Genomic DNA, 24,062 nt, shown 5'->3' on the forward strand with positions numbered 1-24,062 from the left:
CAAGGATGCATCAAATTGATCAAAAGTGACAGTAAATACATTGTCATTTATTAAAATATGTCCATTTCATGTTCCTTGAGCTCAAAAATCTGCATTTTAGAATGCTTTTTGAAGCCTGGCGTGACACTGAAGACTGGAGTAATGATGCGGAAAATTCAGCTTTGCTATAACAGGAATAAGTTACATAATAAAATGTTAAATAGAAACCAGTTATTTTAAATTGAAACAATATTACCATTTTTACTGTATTTTCAATTAAATAAACACATCCTTGGCGAGCATAAGAGACTTCGTTCAAAAACATTAAAAAAAGCTTGCCAACCCCAAACTTGTGAACAGTATATGTATATTTATGTATGCATTATTTATTTGCCCTTTTTAGGAAGTAGTAGCTGAGAAGAAAGTGAGATATCCACATCAGACACAAAATCGAACTAAAATGCATGAGAGTTTGAGCCAAGCTTGTGGATAATGGTGCAAGAAGCAGTTCAAAACAAAGTGGGACCTTTCTCTGAAAACTGTATAAGCAAAGGTGGACATAACAGGAGGAAGGCCAGAGAAAACCTCATGTCCTTAAACAGTAAGTAACTGTACTCCGAAGAAGAGAAAGAATGGAACAAACGACAACGTTTAGGTTGTAGCAAGCTCCTCGTGAGAAAGTAAACGTGCTGCTGTAGCCTAATACAGAACGCCTGACTGAAATAGTTATGACAATAGAAAGTCAGAATTAGTGTACTTGAGTAACAGGATAGGCCATAACAGGAGAGAAAGAAAAGAAAAGAAAAAGAATGGTGTTTGTATTTGTACAAAGCCGGGAACATGTCTGAGTGCTCTACACACAGGAAATGAAGTCAATAAGGTGCAGATGAGGGCTGAACCAAAGCAGACCAAACATACATCCAATGCTCATATTGTGCTAATAAAACAATAAAACAAAAAAGCCTGAATAGACTTTGGTCAGTGTCTAGCAAGACAAGAAATTCCAATGTTCATTTGTGTAACATATCCCATATATTATAAGTTCCTGAAAAAGTAACACAATAAAAACACTACCATAACTACGTTCTTTGGTAACAAGCGGTTCAAAATGGTTATAAACACATTAAATCATAAGTTATCAGTGAGCCTAGATGGAAACATTAATTAAAGAGAGCTATAGTAAGCATTTTAAAATGAGCTATGTATAAACAAACATGTAATAAAACTGTGTGGATGATGGATGTTCCAATTCAGTTTTGGAGTGCAGATTCTGTGTGGTTACCAGGTGTCTGAGATGGTTCAGCCCATCTCTGGTTCATTGTGATCATCATAAAAGCTACAGAAATAAACCCTCAAACTATGAACTTACCACAAGACACAATAATTAAAGTGGGAAGAGGAGGGGTCAGCAACCAGGGAAATAAAAAAAGGAGAGAACAGAACATATTTTAATCAGGAAACTCTTTGAAAGCTAAACACATACACACAAAACAAACAGCAATACTACCAAACTCCATAAATCAATACTTTACTTTAACACACACACAAACACACAAAGACTAAAACACAACAATAAACATGCAATGAGGAAGAAGCAGGCAGTGAAAAGTGCACTGAAGGGTCTTTATTAAACAGACAATTAGGAGACATTCCTGGTATAATGCTGCAAACATGAAGGTTTTGTTGACTCGTTGCCATGCAAATAATCAAGTGAGATTAATACTAGTATACAAACATATTGGTGTAAATGAGAACTCAGGGGTCGATTTAGTTTGCAATGAAACAAAAGCTCAAATAAAGAGAGGGTCACTTGGATGTCACTTTCAGCACATGAATATAGATGTGTTAAACTGATGATCATCAGGACATGTCCCTTTAGAAGAAGAAAAACGCATAGATACCAAAAATGTTCTGATCTTTTCTAAGAAGCTTCTGTCCCTAATTCATGCTATTCTTCATTTGTTAAAGACATACCTCAAAGTTGATAATCATGTCACTGTTAACACACTCATGTCATTCCAAACCTGTATGACGTTCTGTCTTCCGTGGAACACTAAAGATCATTTTTTGAAGACAATACTGGTTGCTATTTTCCATATAAAGCACAACAGTGCCCGCCCACTTTTTCAGCAACTATGGTTTCCGGAAGCATTTTCCTATTCATCTTCTCATAGGGATTTAACAAAAAAAAGTATGTTAAAGCATTATAAGCCCTGAACTAATCCAACCAGCAACAAATTGAATTGCATTACAGGAATCCAGCTGTTAAACACAATTAGTTCATAAAATAAGTCAAAATAATGTGACCTGATGACTTTAACCAAAGCATATGACATCAATTTGCAACCTCAGAGCTCACAGTAGGTTTGTCTTTAAAGTTTTATAGGTTATCATTAACAAATCTTTCCTATGGAGAAAATGAATGGGATTGTACTTCTGGAACCTGATTGTTGCACTCTATAATGAAGATAAATGTATGTTGATGTTGCTGTCAAATTGGGGGAAAAAACACTATTAAATTGTCATAAAAGTGATTCTATTCCAAGTCTTCTGAAGTCACACAAACAATCCAAAAGCAAAAAAAAAAATCCAATGTGTGATGTGATGTTTGCGATGAATCAGTTGATCCAGTTCACATAAAATACATGACTTCTTAAAGAATCTGACTCTATGGGCCCTATTTTAACGATCTGAAAAGCAAGTGGCGGGATAAACGACTCTTGCGCCTGGCGCAAATCTAAAAGGGGTTGGTCTGAAGTAGCTTCATTATTCATAGGTGTGGTTTGGGCGTAGCGTGAAATAAACCAATCAGAGCGTCCTCTCACATTCCCTTTAAGAGCCGACGCGCTTGTTCCACGGCGGATTGCTATTATAACGGCGGATTTGCCAGCGCACGCCAGGAGCGGTTCACAGCCGAGGAGACCGACGTTCTCGTCAGGGCCGTAAAACACAGAGAAGTGACATTGGGGATGATGGGAGAAACCCACCCAAATTCACTTCGGTTAAACAGGCGTATAATTTGGGTAAATGTGTAGCCTAATCTAGATTATTATTTTTTTTTAATCTAGATAGATCTTTTTCACGTCTTCACGGGCACAACAATGATTTCCCTCATGTGTTAATATTTTTCCTTGTAATAATGTATGATTTGCAAAAATGAAAACTGCTGCGTCTGTTTATAATTATTAGAGAATCAAAGTGGATGCGCGTTAACATTATGGCCAAGCACGCGCCCTTAAAATACCATATCACTAACGCGCAACGCGCCACTGTCTTTAGACTGTTTTTTTCCTGTTCAGTGGCGCAATTGCTTTCTAAAACTGGAAAATAGCACCAAGGGAGTTTTGCGCCGGAACACGCCTCCTCTTTGCGCTGAACCGCCCCGGCGAGCACAAGTTAATTTCCTAATTTACCGACGTGCGTCTGTGGAGGGAAAAGTCCGCTGTGCGCGGGTGCAAAATAGGAATGATACATGCATCAGTGTTCAAAGTCAATTGCGCTGGGTGCAAGATAGGGCCCATTAAGTTCAAGTTAAACTCATTGACTCGATGATCCGGTCGTAAATTTCAGGCAGCATTGGTGCACAAACATACCTCATGAAACTAATTTTGGAGATTTTAGACGGCATCTTTATTTGTTTAGCTTAACTGTCACAGAATGGAACCAACAGGATTGTGATCAAAAGGCAGCGAAGTATACATCTATGCTGCTTTCAAAATTCAATCAGATGAATGTATCTCAGGAGACAGGAAGTGAAGCTAACATTGGATTCGGAAGTGCCTTGATGCTTTCCTAGCTTGGAATGCATCCCCCGAAGGTAGCATTATTAAGCTTTCGAAGCTTCATGCTCTGTTTATCTCACAATGCCATTTTATAAATTCAGAAAACTTGGAATATAGAGCATGAGCTCCAACTCTTCAGTTGCATGAAGAAATCAGTATATTATTCAGAATATCTCCTTTTATGTTTCAGGTAACAAATAAAGTCATACAGGTTTGGAATGACATGAGGGTGAGAAAATTATGACAGAATTTTCATTTCTGGGAAAACGAATCCTTCAAGGTTATCTACGTCTCGCATAAATCGAACCCTGTGCTTTTGAGAGACATAAGACATAGATGGCAGTGCTGATGAGAGAGACGGATGAGGAAGTGAAATGAGGCATTCGTGAATAAATCTGTTATTAGTGTTCACAGTGGCTCCCATGCATGGCCTGTCAAATTTGACAATGTTAACATCGCTTTTTCCTTAAAAAAAGAGAGGGGAGAGAGAGGAAGATGAGAAGAGGGATGCTGCTGCCCACACAACACTGACAGCAGTCCCATGGAAAGAGAGATGGAGGGATGGACGAAGAAATGAAAACGTCCATTAAAATGTTAATGGGTCAAATTCAAAGCATAGAGAGTCATGATAAACGCCCACAGCTTGCACGTATGGGCCAAGCATTAACCATGAAGTTTAGCACCTACCTCCCAGCCTGTGCTCTGTATAACAGAGAGAAGCACAAATCAAAATACACAGGTCACAATCACCCTCTTTAAAAGCCCAGACTCACTGCAAAGCATTGTGGGAAACAATCGTTTTGGAAAAATCATACACTGCTGTTCAAAAGTTTGGACACTTAATACTTTTTTTTAAGCAAGAATTAATTAAATGGATCAAAGATTAGAAAAAAAATCTTGAAGACCCCAAACTTTGGAACAGTAGCATATTTGTTAGACTATCCGCCATGCATGACTATTCATCCATATATACCGCATGGAATAATATAAAATCTATTTTTTTTAACTTTTAAAAAAAATTTTTTTTATCGAAAATACAGTGTTTTGGGTGGTTCCCATGGATTTTCTATACAGACGCCAAGGTGCATGTAGTGTTTTTTAGCATGTTGCTATGCAGTTTCTAGGTTACTCTGTGTGGTTGCCAGGTCAAAAGGGTCACCCCATGCCTCTATGATATTCTGGTCACCTCTTTCAATCTGTCTTTGGGATTTTTTGTGTAAACTTCAAGTGTTGACTGCTCATAAAAGTTTAACACACTTCTCATCAACCAGCCGCATAATTTGAGGTATCATTTATATTGATAGCACAGATAGAGTAGTTGTTCAAATCATTAACCCTGTGTACAGTATGAGCAAGGCCCATTCACACCAACGATGATAACTATAACTATGACGTTTTAACAAGCGTTCAAATTCTAAGAGAATAGCAGAGTCCACACCACAACTATAACATCACAGGAACAATAACGTTGGAATCACTTTCAAGGCATTTTTGCAGCTGATGAATAATAAAACATTAACAGCTAGTCAGAGTCCATTTGACTTGAAAGAGCTTGAACAATTCAACCGGAAGATGACGTAACTGCAGCACGCGATCATTATGGTCCGTTGGTGTGGACCCTAATATAGTTATCATTATAGTTCTCATTCTTAGTGTGAATACTACTCATAATGCCCAGGAAAACTCACTGAAAAGAGTCCACATGCTCACTGTCACTCTGATGTGGAAGAGATAAACAGAGACATGCAGTCTTGATAATGCAAAGTCTCTTTCACGTGTCACATATAAATCATGTCTGTGTGTATACACAAGCAAAATATTGCCAAGTTAGACATCTGGCAGTTGCTTTGTACTACTAGGCCAAAAATACAAAGTCCTGTTGTCTTAAGGGGCTTTCGCACCGGGTAGTTCTAGGAAGTAGCCACATGGGTGGTTCCCTGAGAACTAATGGTTCCCCTAGGAACATTTTGCTGGTTGCATTCGCACTGCCAGTAGGAACTCTGAAGTGAAGTATGCCACGCTTGTTGTTATGAGAACGCCAGCCAGTACCCGAGCACCATTCTTCGTGTTCATTAGTTTACGATCTGTCTAATACGTTATTAGATATAACTGTTATACAAAGAAAGTAGAAAGCATATGAAAAAGTATTAGCGTTCGCCGTGTGGTTGATGCCCAATGTCGCTAGCTGAACAGCAATACATAACTATGTTTCTTTTGGTCCCCTCAAAGTTGCGTTGGATTTTCTCCTTAGCGTAAAGGTTAAGAGGCCCATCTAAGATTTTAGAAAAAGTTAGTTTCTGGAGTAAATATATAGGCTATAATCTGTGTGTTTACACAGCTTTTTTTTTAAATGGCGGGTGCTGGTGTTTCGCGTGCATTCGGCAGATCAGCGTATACTAACGCCACTGATAGTTCCTATAGTGCTTGTTTAGACCCTACTCTGAAGTAAGAGCTAAATTAGTTCCTCCTAAAGGAGTTCCTAAAACTAAAATCGTTCCTAGGTCCTGTGGTGCGAACATGCCAAAAAATGTGTACTTCCGCCAATAGTTCTAGGAACTATGAAAAGGTTCCTCCGGTGCGAAATCCCCTTTATACTGCTTCACAGCACGCATCAAGAGGCTAACAGAGTCTTTATTTTAGGATCCAAAACAATGAAAACTCCCTTTTTAAAGCATTTACCTGATGCACAATTTTGCCAAAGGCTTCCTGAAGTTTACCATGAATAGTGGCTAGCTTCTTGGCATCCCTGTTGGCCTCGTGAATAGGAATGAGCACTTTGTAGACTTCGTTCACTGCTTCGTACATACCAGCCTGGAGACAAATAAATGATAAAAGTGGCTGATGCCCGATATAAAACAATATGATGTAATACAGTTAAATGATTGCTGAAATGAATATTTTTTTCAATTTTCACAATATATAATCAAAGTATTTGGGAAAAAACAGGTTTCTATTAGGAGTCTTTAGGGTTGAGATATACGGGTACGGTTAGGCTGGATTTTGTGGTATAGTCTAAAGATTAATTTAAATATTAGTACCGGTACATAGTAAGTTAATACACACAAAAATAAAGTGGGACCAAAAATGATAAATGATCAGTAAAAATCTGAACATTTATTTTAAAAAAATAATAATTATTATATACCAAAATGTAAAAATGACACTAAACACTTTTTTTATTCAACAAGTTAAATATTATTATACATATGAATTAATGAAACAAATAGAAATGTAGCCAAAATTATGATAAGAGGTTTTTTAAACAACATAGTAAATATCTCACCATAGAAAAGGAGGCTGCAGCTTGTTCCAGCAACCCAACTAAACCTGCCTCAGTGAAGTACTTCCCAGAGCAGATACCCTCCTCATCCGGGGACACCACATCATCTGACACAGCAGATTCTTCCAGCACATTAGAGGACATGTTCTGTGGTGTGAGAAAACCTCATTAATATATTACAATCAAAAAGTAAATGACTGATGCATCATTATCTTTGTCACAGGGTGCAGGAGGAACCTGAAATGTGACGCAGCCCACAGGCAGGTACTTGCGGTCCTCCAGCATGCTGAGGTACTCTGCCACCAGGGCGGCGCTGTGTACTAAGCATTGGGCTGCCTCTGCATGGTTATTCCTCTCTGAGTGCTTCCCTGCCATATTTTGCAGCCAAGTTAGTCGTAAGTCTGGGGATGTCTGGTAGCCCTTAGCAATCCTACATAACAGAAAGGATACATTTGTCAGGATAAATACTGGAACAATTTTTTTTGCATGTTTCTGCAATTGAAGAATAAACTTTTAAAAAATAAACTTTTGAAGAGTAATGTATAGTTTATTAATATATATATTATTTTTTTTATCAGTACTGACAGTAATAGTTAGTTTGTATTTTATATATTATAAAATCTATTTTTAAAACTATTTTTTATGCTAGATTAACTTAAAGTTAGATAATAGTGTAGCTAATATATTTATGTATAGTACCTGAACATGAGATCAATAAGCATCTCTGGATCTTCTTGATGTTCCTTCATTTTTACTGTGTCCGATAGAATCATGTGAAGGTTAAACACCAGATCTTGAACCTGAAACCAAAGCAAAAATCAGTGCTTTGTGTCAAGAACTAGCAAGTACATCATGGAAACAGATTTGTGAGCTTCACCTGGTCCGGGAAGGTGGTTTCTCTGAGCTCTAGGTCCTCCTCTGCATACGTGAGGATGGTCTTGAGAGAACGCCGCAGAAACTCCTCATTGAAGTTCTGGGATGTACCCACGAGAGACGAAAGAGACATGGTCACCTGCATTTTCACTCGTGCAAAGTTCTGAGGGAGAGGGAAAGAACAAACAAGATCAAGCCCCTCAAATATTGTCAACAAAGAGAATAAATAGAGACTAAAAAAAGTAACAAATATATCTTTTTATACATGTCAATTTATTTAGTATACAAATAACTAATTTTGAATGGTATTGTATATAAAAATAAATTATATAAACAACTATAAAAGCAGTAGAGATATGGCATACTTAGACTAATACAGGTTATATGTACATGTGCTATATGTACAATGTGCTGCGGTACAGAATTGTACACACACAATATACTAATATTTATGGGGATTATGTGTTTCTCACATTTCCAATCTCAAAGTTCTGTCTCATGAGGAGGTATAGGGAGGCACTGGCATGGGCTCTGATGGTGCCGATGCTACTGCTACAATTCCTCAGGAGACGCAGGCACAGGTCAGCACACTGCTCTGTCTCCTCCTCAAACAGCAGCTCTGGAAACTAAACACACACATTAAGACTTCACAAGAGGTCACACTTCATAATAAAAGGTACAACATTTAAGGTAAAAAAAGGTATTCACCAAACAAATTGCATAGATTAGCAAGAACTAAACTGGTCTAACCTCAACAAAATAAATCTGGTCTTTGACCTGATCAGCGTTTACTCACCTTTGACACGAGAGCTCTCTGTGTAGCAAAGCAGTGTTGCAAATATAGGGCACTCTGATTGCATGCCATGCTGTGGAGAAGGACCTTCAGAACCCCTCCCAGAATGCTTTCTTTGGACTCTGTCACTGACACGGTCTACATGGCACATATAGAGACCATAATAGTTACAATAAAAGTCTTCTTTTAAAATATGACAGTTATTGATAGTAGTTGAGATCATTACCTGAACTATTATTTCTAGCGTATCCAATATGATGAGATTAGCTTCAGTTGCCAGGTTGCCATCAATAATTGCTTCATGCTCCAGCTCAGCCCTGGTCCTGACAAACAATGAGGTAACGAATGGTTAGAATGGTGCAATATGGCAGGTACAACATGGAGTGTATCCTTGAATGCCACCGCAATCTCCACACAAGCATTCAAGTGAGTGCATACAGAGGAAGTGTGTCCTCTGCATACAAACCAAATATTTTCATCCAATTGTACTTGAGTACGTTTTTGTCCTAGTCTGTGTTGTGCAATCTGTACAATAATAACCTAAACTTTCCCTTACATAGATTTTATTTATTATTAGAATATTTATAATAAAGAAGGAAGGGGAAGGGAGAGGGGGAGAGAGAGAGAGAGAGAGAGAGAGGGGGGGGGGGGGGGGAAAGGAAGGTAGAGAAACAGGAAGGAAGGAAGGAAGGAGGGAAGGAAGGAGGAAGGAAGGAAGGAAGGAAGGAAGGCAGACAGACAGGGAGGAAAGAAAGAAAGATGAAGGAAAGAAAGAAGGGAATGAGGAAGACATCAAGGGAGGGAGGGAGGGAGGGAGGGAGGGAGGGAGGGAGGGAGGGAGGGAGGGAGGGAGGGAGGGAGGGAGGGAGGGAGGGAGGGAGGAAGGAAGGGAGGAAGGAAGGATGAGGGAGGGAGTGAAGGAATGAAAGAAAGAAAGGGAAGGAGGAAGGCAGGAAGGGAGGGAAGGAGGGAGAAAGCATGGAAGGAAGGAAGGAAGGAAGGAAGGAAGGAAGGAAGGAAGGAAGGAAGGAAGGAAGGAAGGAAGGAAGGAAGGAAGGAAGGAAGGAAGGGAGGGAAGGAAGGAGAGAGGGAGCGAGGGAGGGAGGGAGGGAGGGAAGGAAATATACAGAAGAAGCTATATTGGACAGCAGAAGAGAGCGTCAGTCTGTGAGTGTTTACTTTTGTCAGTAGATTTCAGCGCAGTTATTTGTTGCTAGGATACTTTGTTTTGTTTACTGTGTTTTACTCTGGTAAAACGCACGCGCGGCCTTTGTTTGTTTGTGTCGTGACTTGAGTTTCGCGTGGCGAGGGCGTGGCCTGCAGTACTCAACAACGAGATAATAGGCGTGTATAAATAGGTTAGTGCACCGCGGCAGCGTTCGCGGCGGCGTGAAGCCCTCATCGTGTGAAGACCGAAGATTGTAAAGACCAACGACTCTACCTGTGCGACTCCACCGAGCAAGGACACCGACAAGGCACTTGAGTATTACTTTCTCGCTGTTTGTTTTATCATCTTGTTATTTCCTCTCTCTTCTACTCAACTTTCAACTGATCTTTCTGTTTGTGAGCTCTTACACCATGTGTTTTACAATCCCTACTATTACTAACATTCGTAAATCCTATGTCACACGTCGGAGGCGGCACAATCCTAACAACCTGCGTACCCTTCCCATGTGTTCTAGTACTATCTTCTCTTTTCCTATTGGTCTCTGGAATTGCCAGTCTGCAGTTAACAAAGCTGATTTCATTACATCTATTTCTAGTCATTCAGGTCTCAGCCTTCTGGCCCTGACTGAGACCTGGATCAGACCAGAGGACACAGCCACATCAGCTGCGCTCTCCACTAACTTCACTTTCTCACACACCCCTCGTCTGACTGGAAGGGGTGGAGGTACCGGTCTGCTCATCTCAAACGATTGGAAATTTACTCATTTACCACCTCCGTGTAACAACAACTCATTTGAATCACATTCTGATACTCTTTTCTCCACTCTAACATCCTGCTTGGACAACTTCTGCCCGCTTTCCTCCAGGCCAGCCCGCCCCACTCCCTCTGCCCCCTGGTTATCTGATGTTCTCCGTGAACATCGTGCTAAACTCAGGGGTGCAGAGAGGAAGTGGCGCAAATCCAAAGATCATTCTGACCTTGATCTTTATCAATCCCTCCTCTCTTCCTTCTCAGCTAACATATCTACTGCTAAAATTACTTACTATCACAACAAAATTAACAATTCTTCTGACTCTCGCATGCTTTTCAAAACCTTCTCCTCCCTTCTTAACCCTCCTCCTCCTCCTCCTTCATCTACCCAAACAGCTGATGATTTTGCTTCATTCTTCATAAACAAAACTACCACCATCAGCGGCCAATTTACCAATCCACAAACTAACACACACATTTTACCAGCTAACACACACATTCTACCTTCCTTCTCCTTGCTTTCAGAGACAGAAGTCTCCAAACTCCTCCTTTCCAATCGCCCTACTACCTGTCCGCTTGATCCCATTCCCACTAACCTACTTCAAGCTATTTCTTCCTCTGTTATACCCACACTCACACACATCATAAACACATCTCTTCACACTGGTACATTTCCCACAGCATTCAAGCAGGCTCGGGTAACCCCACTGCTTAAGAAACCCACTCTAAATCCAGCACATCTAGAGAATTACAGACCGGTATCTCTTCTTCCTTTCGTCGCAAAAACACTTGAACGAGTTGTTTTCAACCAGATCTCCTCCTTTCTTACGCAGAACAACCTCTTGGACAGCAATCAGTCTGGCTTCAAAAGCAGACACTCGACTGAGACTGCTCTGCTCTCAGTAATTGAAGCTCTGAGATTGGCAAGAGCTGCTTCCAAGTCCTCAGTTCTCATCCTGCTGGATCTGTCTGCTGCCTTTGACACAGTTAACCACCAGATCCTCCTGTCAATCCTAAAGATGAAGGGAATCTCGGGAACTGCACTCCAGTGGTTCAAGTCTTATCTCTCGGGTAGGTCCTTTAGGGTGTCGTGGAGGGGTGAGGCGTCTAAGACCCAACATCTAGCTACTGGTGTGCCTCAGGGCTCAGTGCTTGGACCACTTCTCTTCTCCATCTACATGACATCACTAGGATCTGTGATTCAGAAACATGGCTTTTCCTACCACTGCTACGCTGATGACACACAACTCTACCTCTCATTCCAGCCTGATGATCCGACGGTAGCCGCTCGCATCTCAGCCTGCCTGACAGACATTTCTGGCTGGATGAAGGACCACCACCTTCAACTAAACCTTGCGAAGACAGAGCTACTCGTAATCCCGGCTAACCCAGCACTTCATCACAACTTCACCATTCAGCTAGGCTCGTCATCCATAACTCCATCAAGATCAGCCAGGAACCTTGGAGTTGTAATTGACGACCAATTGAATTTCACAGATCACATTGCTAGCACTGCCCGGTCATGCAGATTTGCCTTGTACAACATCAGAAGGATCAGGCCCTTCCTATCAGAGCATGCTACACAACTGCTTGTTCAGGCGCTTGTTCTATCCAGACTGGACTATTGTAATGCTCTCCTGGCTGGTCTCCCAGCTTGCACTGTCAAACCTCTGCAACTGATCCAGAATGCTGCAGCTAGAGTGGTCTTCAACGAGCCGAAGAGAGCACACGTCACTCCTCTCCTAACAAAATTGCACTGGTTGCCGATTGCCGCTCGCATCAAATTCAAGTCACTGACGTTTGCTTACAGAACAACCACTGGCACTGCTCCCTCATACCTGAACTCATTACTTCAGACTTATGTGCCATCCAGAAACTTGCGCTCTGCAAGTGAGCGCCGTCTTGTGGTGCCATCTCAAAGAGGCACAAAATCTCTTTCTCGGACCTTTACCATGACTGTTCCCTACTGGTGGAATGATCTGCCTAACTCAGCCAGAGCCGCTGAGTCCGTACCCATTTTTAAGAAATTGCTGAAGACGTATCTTTTTCGGCAGCATTTAATCCGGTAATACTAACACACTCTTCTCTATTCTAACAAAAAAAAAAAAAAAAAGTACTGTACGTTGGATTGTACTGTGAAGGGTCATAGCACTTACATACTGTTGGTCTACTGCTAGTTTAATTGCTTCTATTGTTTCTCATTTGTAAGTCGCTTTGGATAAAAGCGTCTGCTAAATGAATAAATGTAAATGTAAATAAGGGAAGGAAAGAAGGAACGGAGGGAAGGAAGGAAAGAAGGGAAGGAAGGAAGAAGGAAGGAACGGAGGAAAGGATCGAGGGAGGGAAGGACGGATCGACGGAAGGAAATATTAAAATGTATATAAAAAAAAAAAAAAACGTTTTTACTGAATCTTTACACTTTGTCTTACACTATGTGCAAGCATATCCTAGTGAGCTTACACACCTAACTAAGAAGGGCTCCAGGCGTCTCCCATTGTGTGGTATGGTTCCCTTAAACCTGTATGATACACGATTCATTCAAGAGAGGCCACACACAAACTTGTCTGTATCATAGCCCAAACCAAAGCTTTAAGGAAGGAGAGAGCCATGTCCCTGGCTGATTATTGTTAGAAGCAGAGAGGGTGGACTGTTGTTAAAAGGTTTTTGAAAATGTGGTATAAAACTGTATTGTTAAACTGCATCTCTGCACCTGGAGGTTCACTACGTACATGTATTGTGCAATCCGTGATTAGGCTTTGCTCATCAGAATGTTTCACATTTTTTTACAAGCCAAATCTAAAATGTACATGCTAAAAAAAACTAAACTTGCATTAGCACTTAAATTAAACTTGAGTATAAATTGAGTATAGTCCTTTCTTTAGTTAGACTTCACCGATAAACCATAAAATGCATAATTATTTTTCTTAAAATTTGCATAATTATTCAAATGCAAGTTTATTTTACATGCTATTTTATATTGAAAATCAGTTTGCACACAGCGGCTCCAGGAGGTAGAGTAGCGTTTTAAATGGGTTTTAATAAAATGTATTATTTTAATTCCATATGAAATCCCGCTGAATGGGATTGTTTTGAAAAAGGTAGGAAAGTTCAGAAGCACCCACACTGCCTGGTGCTTGTCCCCTTGAAAAGGGGAGCCAAGTCAGGCCTTTTATTCAATGACATCAAACAATAACCACCAGAGAAATGAATGAAGACCAGTTGTTCTCAACTGAGGAGACGCAACCCAAAGAGGCATTAGAAAACTTCCAGGGTGTGCATGTTAACCGGGTGCATGAAAAAGAGCAGCAAAATACTTAATATGAAGATGTATTTACTACACTGTATATAGAAACACTACATTCACCATGTAGCATACAAATAGAAACACTATATTCATCATGTAGCACTCAAAATGACAATCAAAAGCTTTCACTATAGAAAATAACCTATGCAATTCTTTGCCAAAACACTATCAAGTGGCACCAGCAAACATTGCAATAGAGAGCCTAAGTCCCTCCCCTCCGCTTCCGGCTCATGGGACCTTATTTCGGTAAAAAATATGTATGGTAATCAATGGCGACGTCTGAACTTTATTCCGTCTGAACTGTGCCCTGAATTACACATATGATGTTTGCCAATTTAAAAGATAATTATGAAAGTCAGGAAAGTCGCAGTTTGTCATAAAACAGAAGAGTAACATTTAGTTTTATGTGAAAATCGCTCAATGAACTACATCACTCGTCTCGCACTATGTACGTCACCATCCGTTGCTCGTATGTGTGCAGTCTGGTACAAAACACTCAGGCATGACTGCGTAACATTACGATTATAACGTAAGACTATAGAAAAAATAGATGTTAGCTTCAGTAAAGTTAGCTTCATTCATTGAGAGAAAAGGTATGACGTCACATGTGCGCCTTTTGGGTTTGTAGTCTTTGTAATTACGTATTTTTACAGTCTTATACCTCAACAGTTTTACATCAAACTGCGACTTTCTTGACTTTAAAATGTATCTTTTAAATTGACAAACATCATATGTGTAATTCATGGCACTATTCAAACGAGATCAAAATATTTGTTGTCTCTCGCCATTGACTACCATACAATATTTTTTCCGAAATAAGGTCCCATGGTGGTCCACCGGAAGGGGAGGGACTTAGGCTCTCTAATGCAAAACAAAGGCTAACATTGTTTAGTAACACAGCTAATTATGGGATCTGAGAGGCTGGTTAACTTAAAGATTCATGTTGCATTCTTGTTATAAACACACTGGTCATGTCATCCAAGCCGCATCCTACACCATCCCCCCAAATAAACACACACACACTGGGGGCAGAATCAGGTTGTGGTCAGTAACAACTGCATCCAAACCAATCTAAGCACCAGTAGAGGAGAGCAGGACAAAAGCAAGAGGGGGAGGGGCTTTAAATTCAGGTCTGAAGCAAAGCAAGGGTCACTGAAAGCAAAGAACACTTCAGCTGTACAATACCTGACTGATCTCTGGGCCCTAAACACACAGTACATGAAAGAACAAGGTCAAATAAAGGGGTTATTTGAGGTCAAATGGTTAATAGTTGTTTCTGAATAAATCACACTATTATGAATGTGATCAAATTAATAGTTTTATGGGAGGGAGAAAAGGCAGTGTTCTCAATATGAACATATAGAACACATAGACAATGCAAGAAATCCATAAAGCAAACCAACTAATTACTAAATTACAACAATTTAGATAATTAATATGTGAATTTAAAAAAAGAATAAATGGCATGTCTTTATTTAAAAACATTTAAATAATTTAAATATTATTTTTAAATAGTTAAAAAAGATGAAAAATTATTAAATTGTATTATTAAAATTATATTTTCTTTCTTTCTTTCTTTCTTTCTTTCTTTCTTTCTTTCCTTCTTTCCTTCTTTCCTTCTTTCTTGATCTAACTACTGGCCTTATATGATGACCAGATTACAATGTTTGTACTTGTATCAGCAAAGTTACATAATTGAAAAGGAAGTCAAAGTTCACATACTTTCATTCTGGCTCTGAAACACACTTAATTTTTATTTATTTATTTAATAATAAAACCATACTTGTCCATCTTTTCGCTGGTCTGACGCCAGTGGGTCATGTCTTTTCTCCAGCGCAGGTTCTCCTGGCTACCAAAAGCACTGCCTGATGGACTTCTCTCTGTATAGGAAAGGATAGAGAAACGGCAACATACATCAAATTGGATCAAATTGCCTTTATTTAAGTTTTGAAACTTATTTCCAACAGAACATTGACCCTTTTTTTCCCAACTGACCAAGCTGCCCCCTGCTCCGCCGCACCATCTCCTGTCTGGCTCCAATACTGCCTAGGATGGCTTCCTCCAACTTGGCCTTCATGTCTTTAGATTTCTTAAAGGTTAGACTGTTCATACGTTCAAATGCTTTCTTGCCCTGCATGAATAAAAAATGGGCCTTTTTGTATGAGATGGATGGGTAGAAACACACAAACACTAATTAATTTCACTCAACAGGTGTAGGGATATACAGTAAATGAGCAGATTGTGTGTATTTATTTAGAGATGAATGGAAAAGTAAACAGACATAAATGAGACAATAGATATATTGCAAACAAGAGACCTAAAACTTCTGATTACGTTACGTAATACATTAGGTTAAAACTGAAGTTTATTCAAACCTTGTATTCAAAGCAGGAGACACAGAGGTAGAGCAGGTCCAACAGACGGTTGAGCTGGGAGACAGACAGGTCAGTGAACCATTTCTGAAGTACCATCTCATCTGCATTCTTCAGCACCCACAGCAGGCAGATGAGCAGACTTCGACTGGACTCAGCCGAGAACGAGCCATGCTGACGGGTGGCCTGGAGAAAAAGGTGTATAGATTTTGGTAAAGGACTGGTTTCTTCTTTTTCATACATTGCATGATGAAGCTTTTATGTTGTTTAACTTTGCTTTGGTCTAATTGCCTGTAACACCAAGAAATATTTTCTTTTCATTCAGAAGAATTATTATAATAATAGAAGTTATGGCTGCTTAAGATTTACGAAAATAAAAAAGAATGTTCACAAAAACTTTTTTTTTGGGGGGGGGGGGGGGGTAACTTAAACTTGATGTTATATATTTTATGCAATATAACAATGCATGTAAATGTAAGTGTTTCTTCATATTAAGCTGCGATAGGATAAAGAAATCTAACATCAAGAACATCTTTAAAAAATATCTCTTAAGAACAGTGAGGTCAAAATACCTGTGGATTGAGCAGAAAACTACTAGGCCGTGACATCTGTGGCACAGATGTTCCTGCAATTGCCATGGCAACAGTTTGGCTGATCATACTGTTACCCTCAGCTTCCTGCTCCTCGGTACCTGGACCAACAGGACGCCCCCACTGATTATGGGATTCTGTGATGATAAAAGAAAGGTTAAAATCAAAACAAAACAAAACAAAAAAACAACAACATGGGTATATATATATATATATATATATATATATATATATATATATATATATATATATCGGTACACACATACCAGTGAAATCATGGAGCTGAGGAAGGGTTTCCATGACAATGCCTATGAGTGGTAGGTAGAGCAGGGCGACTCTGGCTTTGACCTCAGGGTCAGCATAACGTGGGTCCGAGTCATGACTGGACAGCAGATTATGAACAACGCTGATGACCTTCTTATGGAGACCAAACATCCTACAGCAAGAGCAGAGAGTGTCAAATTACACATTTGGTAAAATCCAGATGGAAAAAAACCCTACAATTTAAATTAAATTGTATTAAAACGAATGATATATTAATAAAACGATTAAAATACAACATATATATATATATAATATATAATAAATTAAAATACTTTAATATACAGTATATTAAAATGACAAAAATTCATGAAAGAATGAAATAGGGCACACACCAGGGTACTGAGCTATCAGCCTCAGGGTCCAGAATCACAGCCAGCTCTGTCAGAACGAGCCCGGCGAGGTAATGCTGCTCTCTGAAGGGCACAGACAGCTCAAACATGTTGGCTATCTTTTGGTCCTGCACATGGGTAGAGAAACCAGAACTCTGGTGGGAGACAATGAGAAAGAAAAAAAATGGGAAGAAAGTCTTTATAATCCAACTTTGTTGTTATTTAGAATTTATCACAGTTTAACCTTTCTCCGTTTGTGTTTATACCTGAGATGTGGCAGAGGAGACTGAAGGAGAAGGGGATGCTGGGGGTGTAAGTAGACTGAATGGCAGGTTTAGAGTGACGTAGTGTTCATGGCTACAGATTATCCTCAGGAAATCCAGTCTCAGAGACTCTAGAGTGGGGTTCTGTAGTGCATAGAGCTTGGTGGACACCTGGGAATCGGAGGAACAGAAGATCATCAGAAAAGACAATGTGTAAAAAGCGTAGCATGTTGTTTGGAGCTCAATTTTCAAGGTACCTGTTTCCAGTAGGTTTTGACGAGAGTGAAGACAAAGCCTCTATCCATGACTGATAGGAGGTCATTGAGGAAGAAGGCCAAGCTGGTGTTGAGCCTTTCCACCAACTCAAGATCCTGAAAAGACAGTAAAGAAAAGACAAACATGAAACTGCAAACTCACCACTTGGCTCTGGGCACAGTATATATATATAAGTGCTGTCAATTGAGTAAAAAAAAACTTAACTAGATCAATCACAATTAATTTTCTATAATTAATTGTGATTAACCGCAGTTAAAAACACATATGTTTTTAACATAAGTTTTAATATTTTAATAATTTCACAGTTAATCTCCAAATGAATGTAGAAATATCAAAAGATTTATAACAATAAAAGTAGCTTTTATTTTAAATACTTGTTTAAATGGCATATTTTTATGAATGAAGGCCAGTATCACTGATACTAATACTAAACGGATGCTGCGTTAAATGCGTTAACTATTTGTTAAGCGTTAAACTGAAAAAAATAGCACTAATATATATTTATATATGTGTGATTTTTTCGGTTTAACGCTTTAAAAATATTAAACGCATTTAACGCAGCATCCGTTGTGTGTTTATTTTTCACACAATAAATGATACGTAAAGCAAAATAAAAAAGGTAAAAACTACCAGATACAAAAAAAAATCTCACCTTCTGGAAACGTGAGACAATGTCACCAGCAATGGTGCTAACCAGAGCAGTGATGTCATCCATGAAGCGCTCAGGGAAGCGGTTCTTCCTGGGAGACTCCAGTCGGTCAGTAAAGTATAAGTGGTGTATGATGCTCTTAACCTGATAGGAGAAAAGATCAAGAACACACTGTTCTTCTCACAACCTCAACAGCAGATGCTACACTTTTGATCATAAAGGAGGAAGCATGAAAACGTATGGGTGTGCTAGTTCTTACCATGAGCTCAAAGAAGAACCAGGCCTGTTGCAGCGCTCCCTCCCTCACGCTGCCACTGCTGACCACCCACTGCAGGGCAAGCTCCTCATGAAAGAGCTGAGAACAGGAAGGAACCATCAAAGAACCATTCACCACCAAATACACTGCATATAAGTCACTGTGTTTTAGTTCTAGTGTGGGATATGAAACGATCCTTTGACATAATGTCCATTGGGATGCTGCAAGAGTGGGGAGGATTCATTATTCTATGGATCAAACACTGAACAAATAAACAGCCCAATCAAACAGTACCCGTTACTGGGGCAAGACCAACAATGACCACAAGTGACACATCATTCCCTCTTCATACAGTCTTCAGGTGGCATTCATAGTAAAGAGAAGATCTTGTACCCAGCATCCACAAGAACATGACAATCACAGCAACAAAACAACAACAACAACAACATCCAGTCATCCCAAGACAGACAGGCGCAGGTGAGGAGAGGGTCGACTCCTGCTCTCCAGGAATTGGGTCTCTACCTTTTTGGTCGGCAAGCGTCCTGTTAATGTTTGCAAGAAACTGGAGCTCTCAGTGTGCGATGACATGCGATTGCCACTGCGCTCCATGGCCTACGGGTGGGGATGAATGGAAGGGTGACAATAGATTAGTGTGGAGGACAGGAGTATGTGGTGCCATTCACCAACTACAACCAATACCTGCACACACACACACACACACGCACACACACGCACACACACACACGCACACACGCACACACACGCACACACACGCACACACACGCACACACACGCACACACACGCACACGCTCACACCTAACTCTCACTCTCACACACACAAGACTGAAAAAACTCTGATATTACAATAGATTTAAAAAATATATGAATACAATGACTATTAAATTGAACAATGATAGTTTTCATCAGATAAATTGCCATTATGAGGGATATGGTGACTTTAAAGTCTACTCAATAAGGAGACTGAAGAGATTTTTTTTAAAAAGTGTTTTGGTGTGATAAATAAATGATGCATACTACGTATTTATGTATGTACGCATGCGTTCATGTATGCATGTATGCTTGCTTTAAATGAATCAGACTATTACAGGCACTGAGTAATGAGAAAATAAAATGATTAGCCTTAACCAGGTGCCAGTTATTAAAATAATAATAATTAAATAAAAAAAAGTTTCACGAGACAAACAAAACATTCACACACACACACGCACACATGTGCATGCAGCATATCATGACATGCCAAGCAGAAAGAAAATGGAAATTGGTTAGTTCTGCCCATGCAATGCTTTTTAAAGTGAAATGGTGAATAAGAAAAATGAGGCAGCATTGAGGATAACTGTTTTAGAAGAGTGAATGGGTTGAAAAAGTCAAAAAAAATAGAGGACAAATTAAAAAAAGGAAAATGCAGTGAAGGAGAAATGTGCCATGGAGTTATTAGATAATGCTGTTTTAGTGCTACTGGGAAGGGCTGTGTGAAGAGGGGGATTCTGTTTAGTATTTCGGGGTTGGGATAGTCAGAATGACCTGATTAGCATCGGATGTTGAGCCAGGGCTGGTCCCCCAGGGGGCGCTTTTGCACCCCATGGTGTGCACCCAGGAGTTGGAGCGATCTAAGCCCTGCAAGCCAAGGGTGGCATCAAAAGGATCACAGGCAAGATGCAAGCAAGTCAGGGAACAGTGAAAGGTCAAAGGTTACAGGTCAATGAAACAAGTGTGCAAGGGAGCAAGTTAGTTTATATTAATTTGTCATTTCTGAACAGCAACAGGTTAGAGTATCAAGCATCTTTAAGTAACAAAATAAGTAAGGGTTAATGCCCGACGAGGTGTCCATTGTCAGGTATTAATGGACGACGGCGAGGCGTGAGGCGCGCAGCGGAGGACGGTTGCCTCCACTGAAGCTCATCAATACCTGACAATGGACACCTCGAAGGGCATTAACCCGCTTATACCATGTTCACTTGCCAAATAACACATTTTTAAAACATTAGTTTATATTTTAATTCGTTTTACAATTGAAATCTAACGATTTTAGAACTCCTTTACTAGGTGTCCTACATCACTTTTTAATGGACACCCTGCAGCCAATCAGAATCGAGTATTCACCCAGACCATGGTATAAAAAGGCTTAAGGCCCGGGCATACTTAATTTTCCGCATTCCACTCCGTCTCGCACACAGTCGTGTCCGCACAGCTTTTAAAGTATACTCGATGAGTGCAGATACGCGAGTTCCACACATGGCCAGTACAATTGCTTTACTATACTCTACAAATCGTCAGAGGGCAGCACCAAGTCATTCGACATTCGCTTGGTAGAATAGAAGAAGAAAAGTATCAGATTCGCTATTGTATGCAAAGTTTAGAAGAAGAGCCAAAACATTAATGATGGAGAATGAAATGCTGCTTTGTTTACTGTTCTTGGAACAGCATGTTGTTCTGTATCGCTCTCTCTGCACTCTTTTTCGACTGCATATTGCCAACTAGTGGGCTCTTCGGTATCAACTTTCATCTTGTATGCGGTGCGTGTGGAGGTCGGCGGACCCTCCTGATGACGAAAATTACGTCTGGCAGACAGTGTGCGGTCCGTCGCGAAAGCGGATGGTTAAAGTATACTTTGGGCTTAAGTTTGGCACAGTTAACACAGAGCGCATGATTGTGAAATCAGATTAATTTCATTCATACAACAGGGGAGAAAAAGATCAGTGGTTAGCACCAATAATACTTGAACTTCATATTAATAAGTGAACTTCAAGTTTAAAAAAAACTGTTCAAAGAATGTGGTTCATTATTAAAAGCATGTCAAATAAACTACAATTTAAAAGTTTGGGCTTAGCAATATATTTTTTTAAAGAATTCAATACTTTTGTTCACCAAAAATGCATTTAAAGACTCACATTGTTACTAATTATTTTTATTTCAAATAAAAGCTGTTCTAGACTATCAACTAAACATGGAAACAATGTCAGTTTCCACAAAAATTAAGCAGCAAACTTTCCAACACTGATAATAAGAAATGTTTCTTGAGCACCAAATCAACAAGAATGATTTCTGAAGAATCATGTGACACTGAAGACTGGAGTAACGATGCAGAAAATTCAGCTTTACCATCACAGGAATAAATTGCAATTCAAAATATATTACAATCGAAAACAGATATTTTAAACTGAAATAATATTTCACAACATTACAGTTTTACTGTATTTTTGATCATATAAATGCAGTCTTGGTGAGCATAAGATACTTTTTTCAAAAACAAAAAAAAATCGTACTAACCCCAAACTTCTGACAGGTGTGTGTAGTAAATTCTTCTAAAGTTTCCATGAGAACATTCAACAGATTTGCCATGTAAAAATTTTGGAAAAATTTGGAGCAGTGAAAAAAACAATAATTGAATTTACATTTATTTTTGTAAAAAAAAAAAAAAAAAAAAAAATATATATATATATATATATATACACACACACATATACTGTAAAATGTAGTTTTGAACGTAGTCTTGTCAGACTTTGTTTATTCAGATAAAGTTTATTTACGGCCACATACTTAATCAAAGATTTCAGTCTATTTATGGTGGAATAATAAATCTGTTATTAAATTTTGCATTTTACCCGATTTGCATAATTTATTCAGTCAATTGGGCACTACAGCAAAGAAGTCAGCGCATACAAATCACCGAGCTATCAGCTACACATTCATCAACGGCAAACTGTAGAATGGATTTTGGCCACCGTTCTCAACCACACATTCATTGTGTTACAGTTAATTTTTGTTTTTCCTTTTTGCAAGATTGTGTAACATGGGTTAAGTCCATAAAATGTTCCAGCTAAAGTTTGTCTTTCTGGTGAGCTATAGGTTGACCTGTAACATTGGGAAATGCTGATCAGCTAAGTCAGCTATCTACTGCAGAAAGTCAATGATCTATAAAAGTACTCATAAGAATAATGAATACAGTAGCTGGAGCAATCAAAGAATGTCTCAACAGCACTAATAAAATACACTTTGATATGTATATGAACTATGACGACGTGTCTATAATATTAATAGAAAAGTATAATAGCCAACAGAGCAGCTAAGAATGTGTCTACTTACCTTGCTGCCAATGATGGAGCGTACTTCATCATCTGGGGAAGTGGGAGTGCCAGAAATGTCTGGGTTGCTGTTGCTAAGGCTACGAGAGCGGTTAAGGTTGAGGCTTGCAGGTCTAACAGCAGAACGAGCCATTGTGGCATAATGCACTGAACCACCCAATCCTCCTGGGCCTAACATGCAGAACAGAATACATTAAAAAAGAAACACATTGCAATAACTAATTTAACCAATCTTAAACACCAAAAGCCACAGATTTAAAGATCAAGCTGAAACCTGACCTGGAGAGGGGGAGTTGGGATCCATGTTGGGTAGGCGGAAGACATAGTGGATATATGAGGAGAGAAGGCTGTTTCGCCCATGCATATCTTGACTAGTGTCCAAGTACTTATGTAGACGGTTCACTATAGATGCCATCACTTCAAAAGAGGCCTGACCAAGATTCACTACAGTAAATAGAAAACAAAACGCAAGAGAATTAGGAAACCACCATTAGACTAGCAACTATGTTATACAGTTCTGAATTAAATAAATTAAATTATTATATACTTTTTTGTTTAATAGAAAGTCTAGAGTCTATCCAGCTTTGTGTGTAAATAACTTGATCCTAGCGATTATAAAAAGGGAATTCAATAAATAAAAATAAAAAAAGTTATACGACCAACTTCTGATTTGATTCACAAATGAATCCTTCAGTCAAACATGTGAGCTGGTTGAACATAACTGATTTAAAAGAATGATTTGTTTTTAAATTGGAAATAGCAACCAGGTTTGGAGTAAATGATAAAAAATTTAATTTGTGGCCAAACTACCAAAATGAAAATTGTGTCATCATTCAATGTTCTAAACCTGTATGGATTAATATTTTTCTGTGGAACACAAAAGAAGATATTTTGAAGAACGTTGGGAGCCAAACGCCATTGGAACCCATGGAGCCCAATATCCTATTACCCCAGTATTTCTTTAAAGTTG

The 24,062-nt window shown here is 39.2% G+C and overlaps 1 protein-coding gene across 19 annotated transcripts in view; it reads right to left on the bottom strand.

Annotated features, from left to right (window-relative positions):
• The window catches only part of dock7 (dedicator of cytokinesis 7), a 52,283-nt gene that overhangs the window by 5,268 nt on the left and 22,953 nt on the right, over positions 1 to 24,062 (bottom strand). For 2 of the 19 annotated variants that reach the window (XM_079628612.1, XM_079628626.1), the window contains exons 21-45: positions 23,372 to 23,536; positions 23,094 to 23,263; positions 20,532 to 20,624; positions 19,511 to 19,600; positions 18,992 to 19,087; positions 18,736 to 18,876; positions 18,065 to 18,178; positions 17,811 to 17,978; positions 17,548 to 17,699; positions 17,158 to 17,327; positions 16,874 to 17,028; positions 16,305 to 16,487; positions 15,925 to 16,081; positions 15,713 to 15,809; positions 15,115 to 15,132; positions 13,090 to 13,143; positions 8,934 to 9,030; positions 8,711 to 8,845; positions 8,388 to 8,540; positions 7,919 to 8,077; positions 7,741 to 7,841; positions 7,279 to 7,471; positions 7,045 to 7,188; positions 6,441 to 6,572; positions 4,449 to 4,463 (exon numbers count right to left, since the gene is read on the bottom strand). In XM_079628612.1, the coding sequence (XP_079484738.1) occupies positions 4,449 to 4,463; positions 6,441 to 6,572; positions 7,045 to 7,188; positions 7,279 to 7,471; positions 7,741 to 7,841; positions 7,919 to 8,077; positions 8,388 to 8,540; positions 8,711 to 8,845; positions 8,934 to 9,030; positions 13,090 to 13,143; positions 15,115 to 15,132; positions 15,713 to 15,809; positions 15,925 to 16,081; positions 16,305 to 16,487; positions 16,874 to 17,028; positions 17,158 to 17,327; positions 17,548 to 17,699; positions 17,811 to 17,978; positions 18,065 to 18,178; positions 18,736 to 18,876; positions 18,992 to 19,087; positions 19,511 to 19,600; positions 20,532 to 20,624; positions 23,094 to 23,263; positions 23,372 to 23,536 (3,152 nt within the window). Of the gene's footprint in view, positions 1 to 4,448; positions 4,464 to 6,440; positions 6,573 to 7,044; positions 7,189 to 7,278; positions 7,472 to 7,740; positions 7,842 to 7,918; positions 8,078 to 8,387; positions 8,541 to 8,710; positions 8,846 to 8,933; positions 9,031 to 13,089; positions 13,144 to 15,114; positions 15,133 to 15,528; positions 15,810 to 15,924; positions 16,082 to 16,304; positions 16,488 to 16,873; positions 17,029 to 17,157; positions 17,328 to 17,547; positions 17,700 to 17,810; positions 17,979 to 18,064; positions 18,179 to 18,735; positions 18,877 to 18,991; positions 19,088 to 19,510; positions 19,601 to 20,531; positions 20,625 to 23,093; positions 23,264 to 23,371; positions 23,537 to 24,062 lie in introns of those variants that run through there. The other 17 variants (XM_079628623.1, XM_079628627.1, XM_079628630.1 and 14 more) reach the window with 15 other exon arrangements.

Source organism: Phoxinus phoxinus (assembly GCF_949152265.1).
Source record: "Phoxinus phoxinus genome assembly, chromosome: 11".
In the NCBI taxonomy this organism is placed as follows: Eukaryota; Metazoa; Chordata; class Actinopteri; order Cypriniformes; family Leuciscidae; genus Phoxinus; species Phoxinus phoxinus.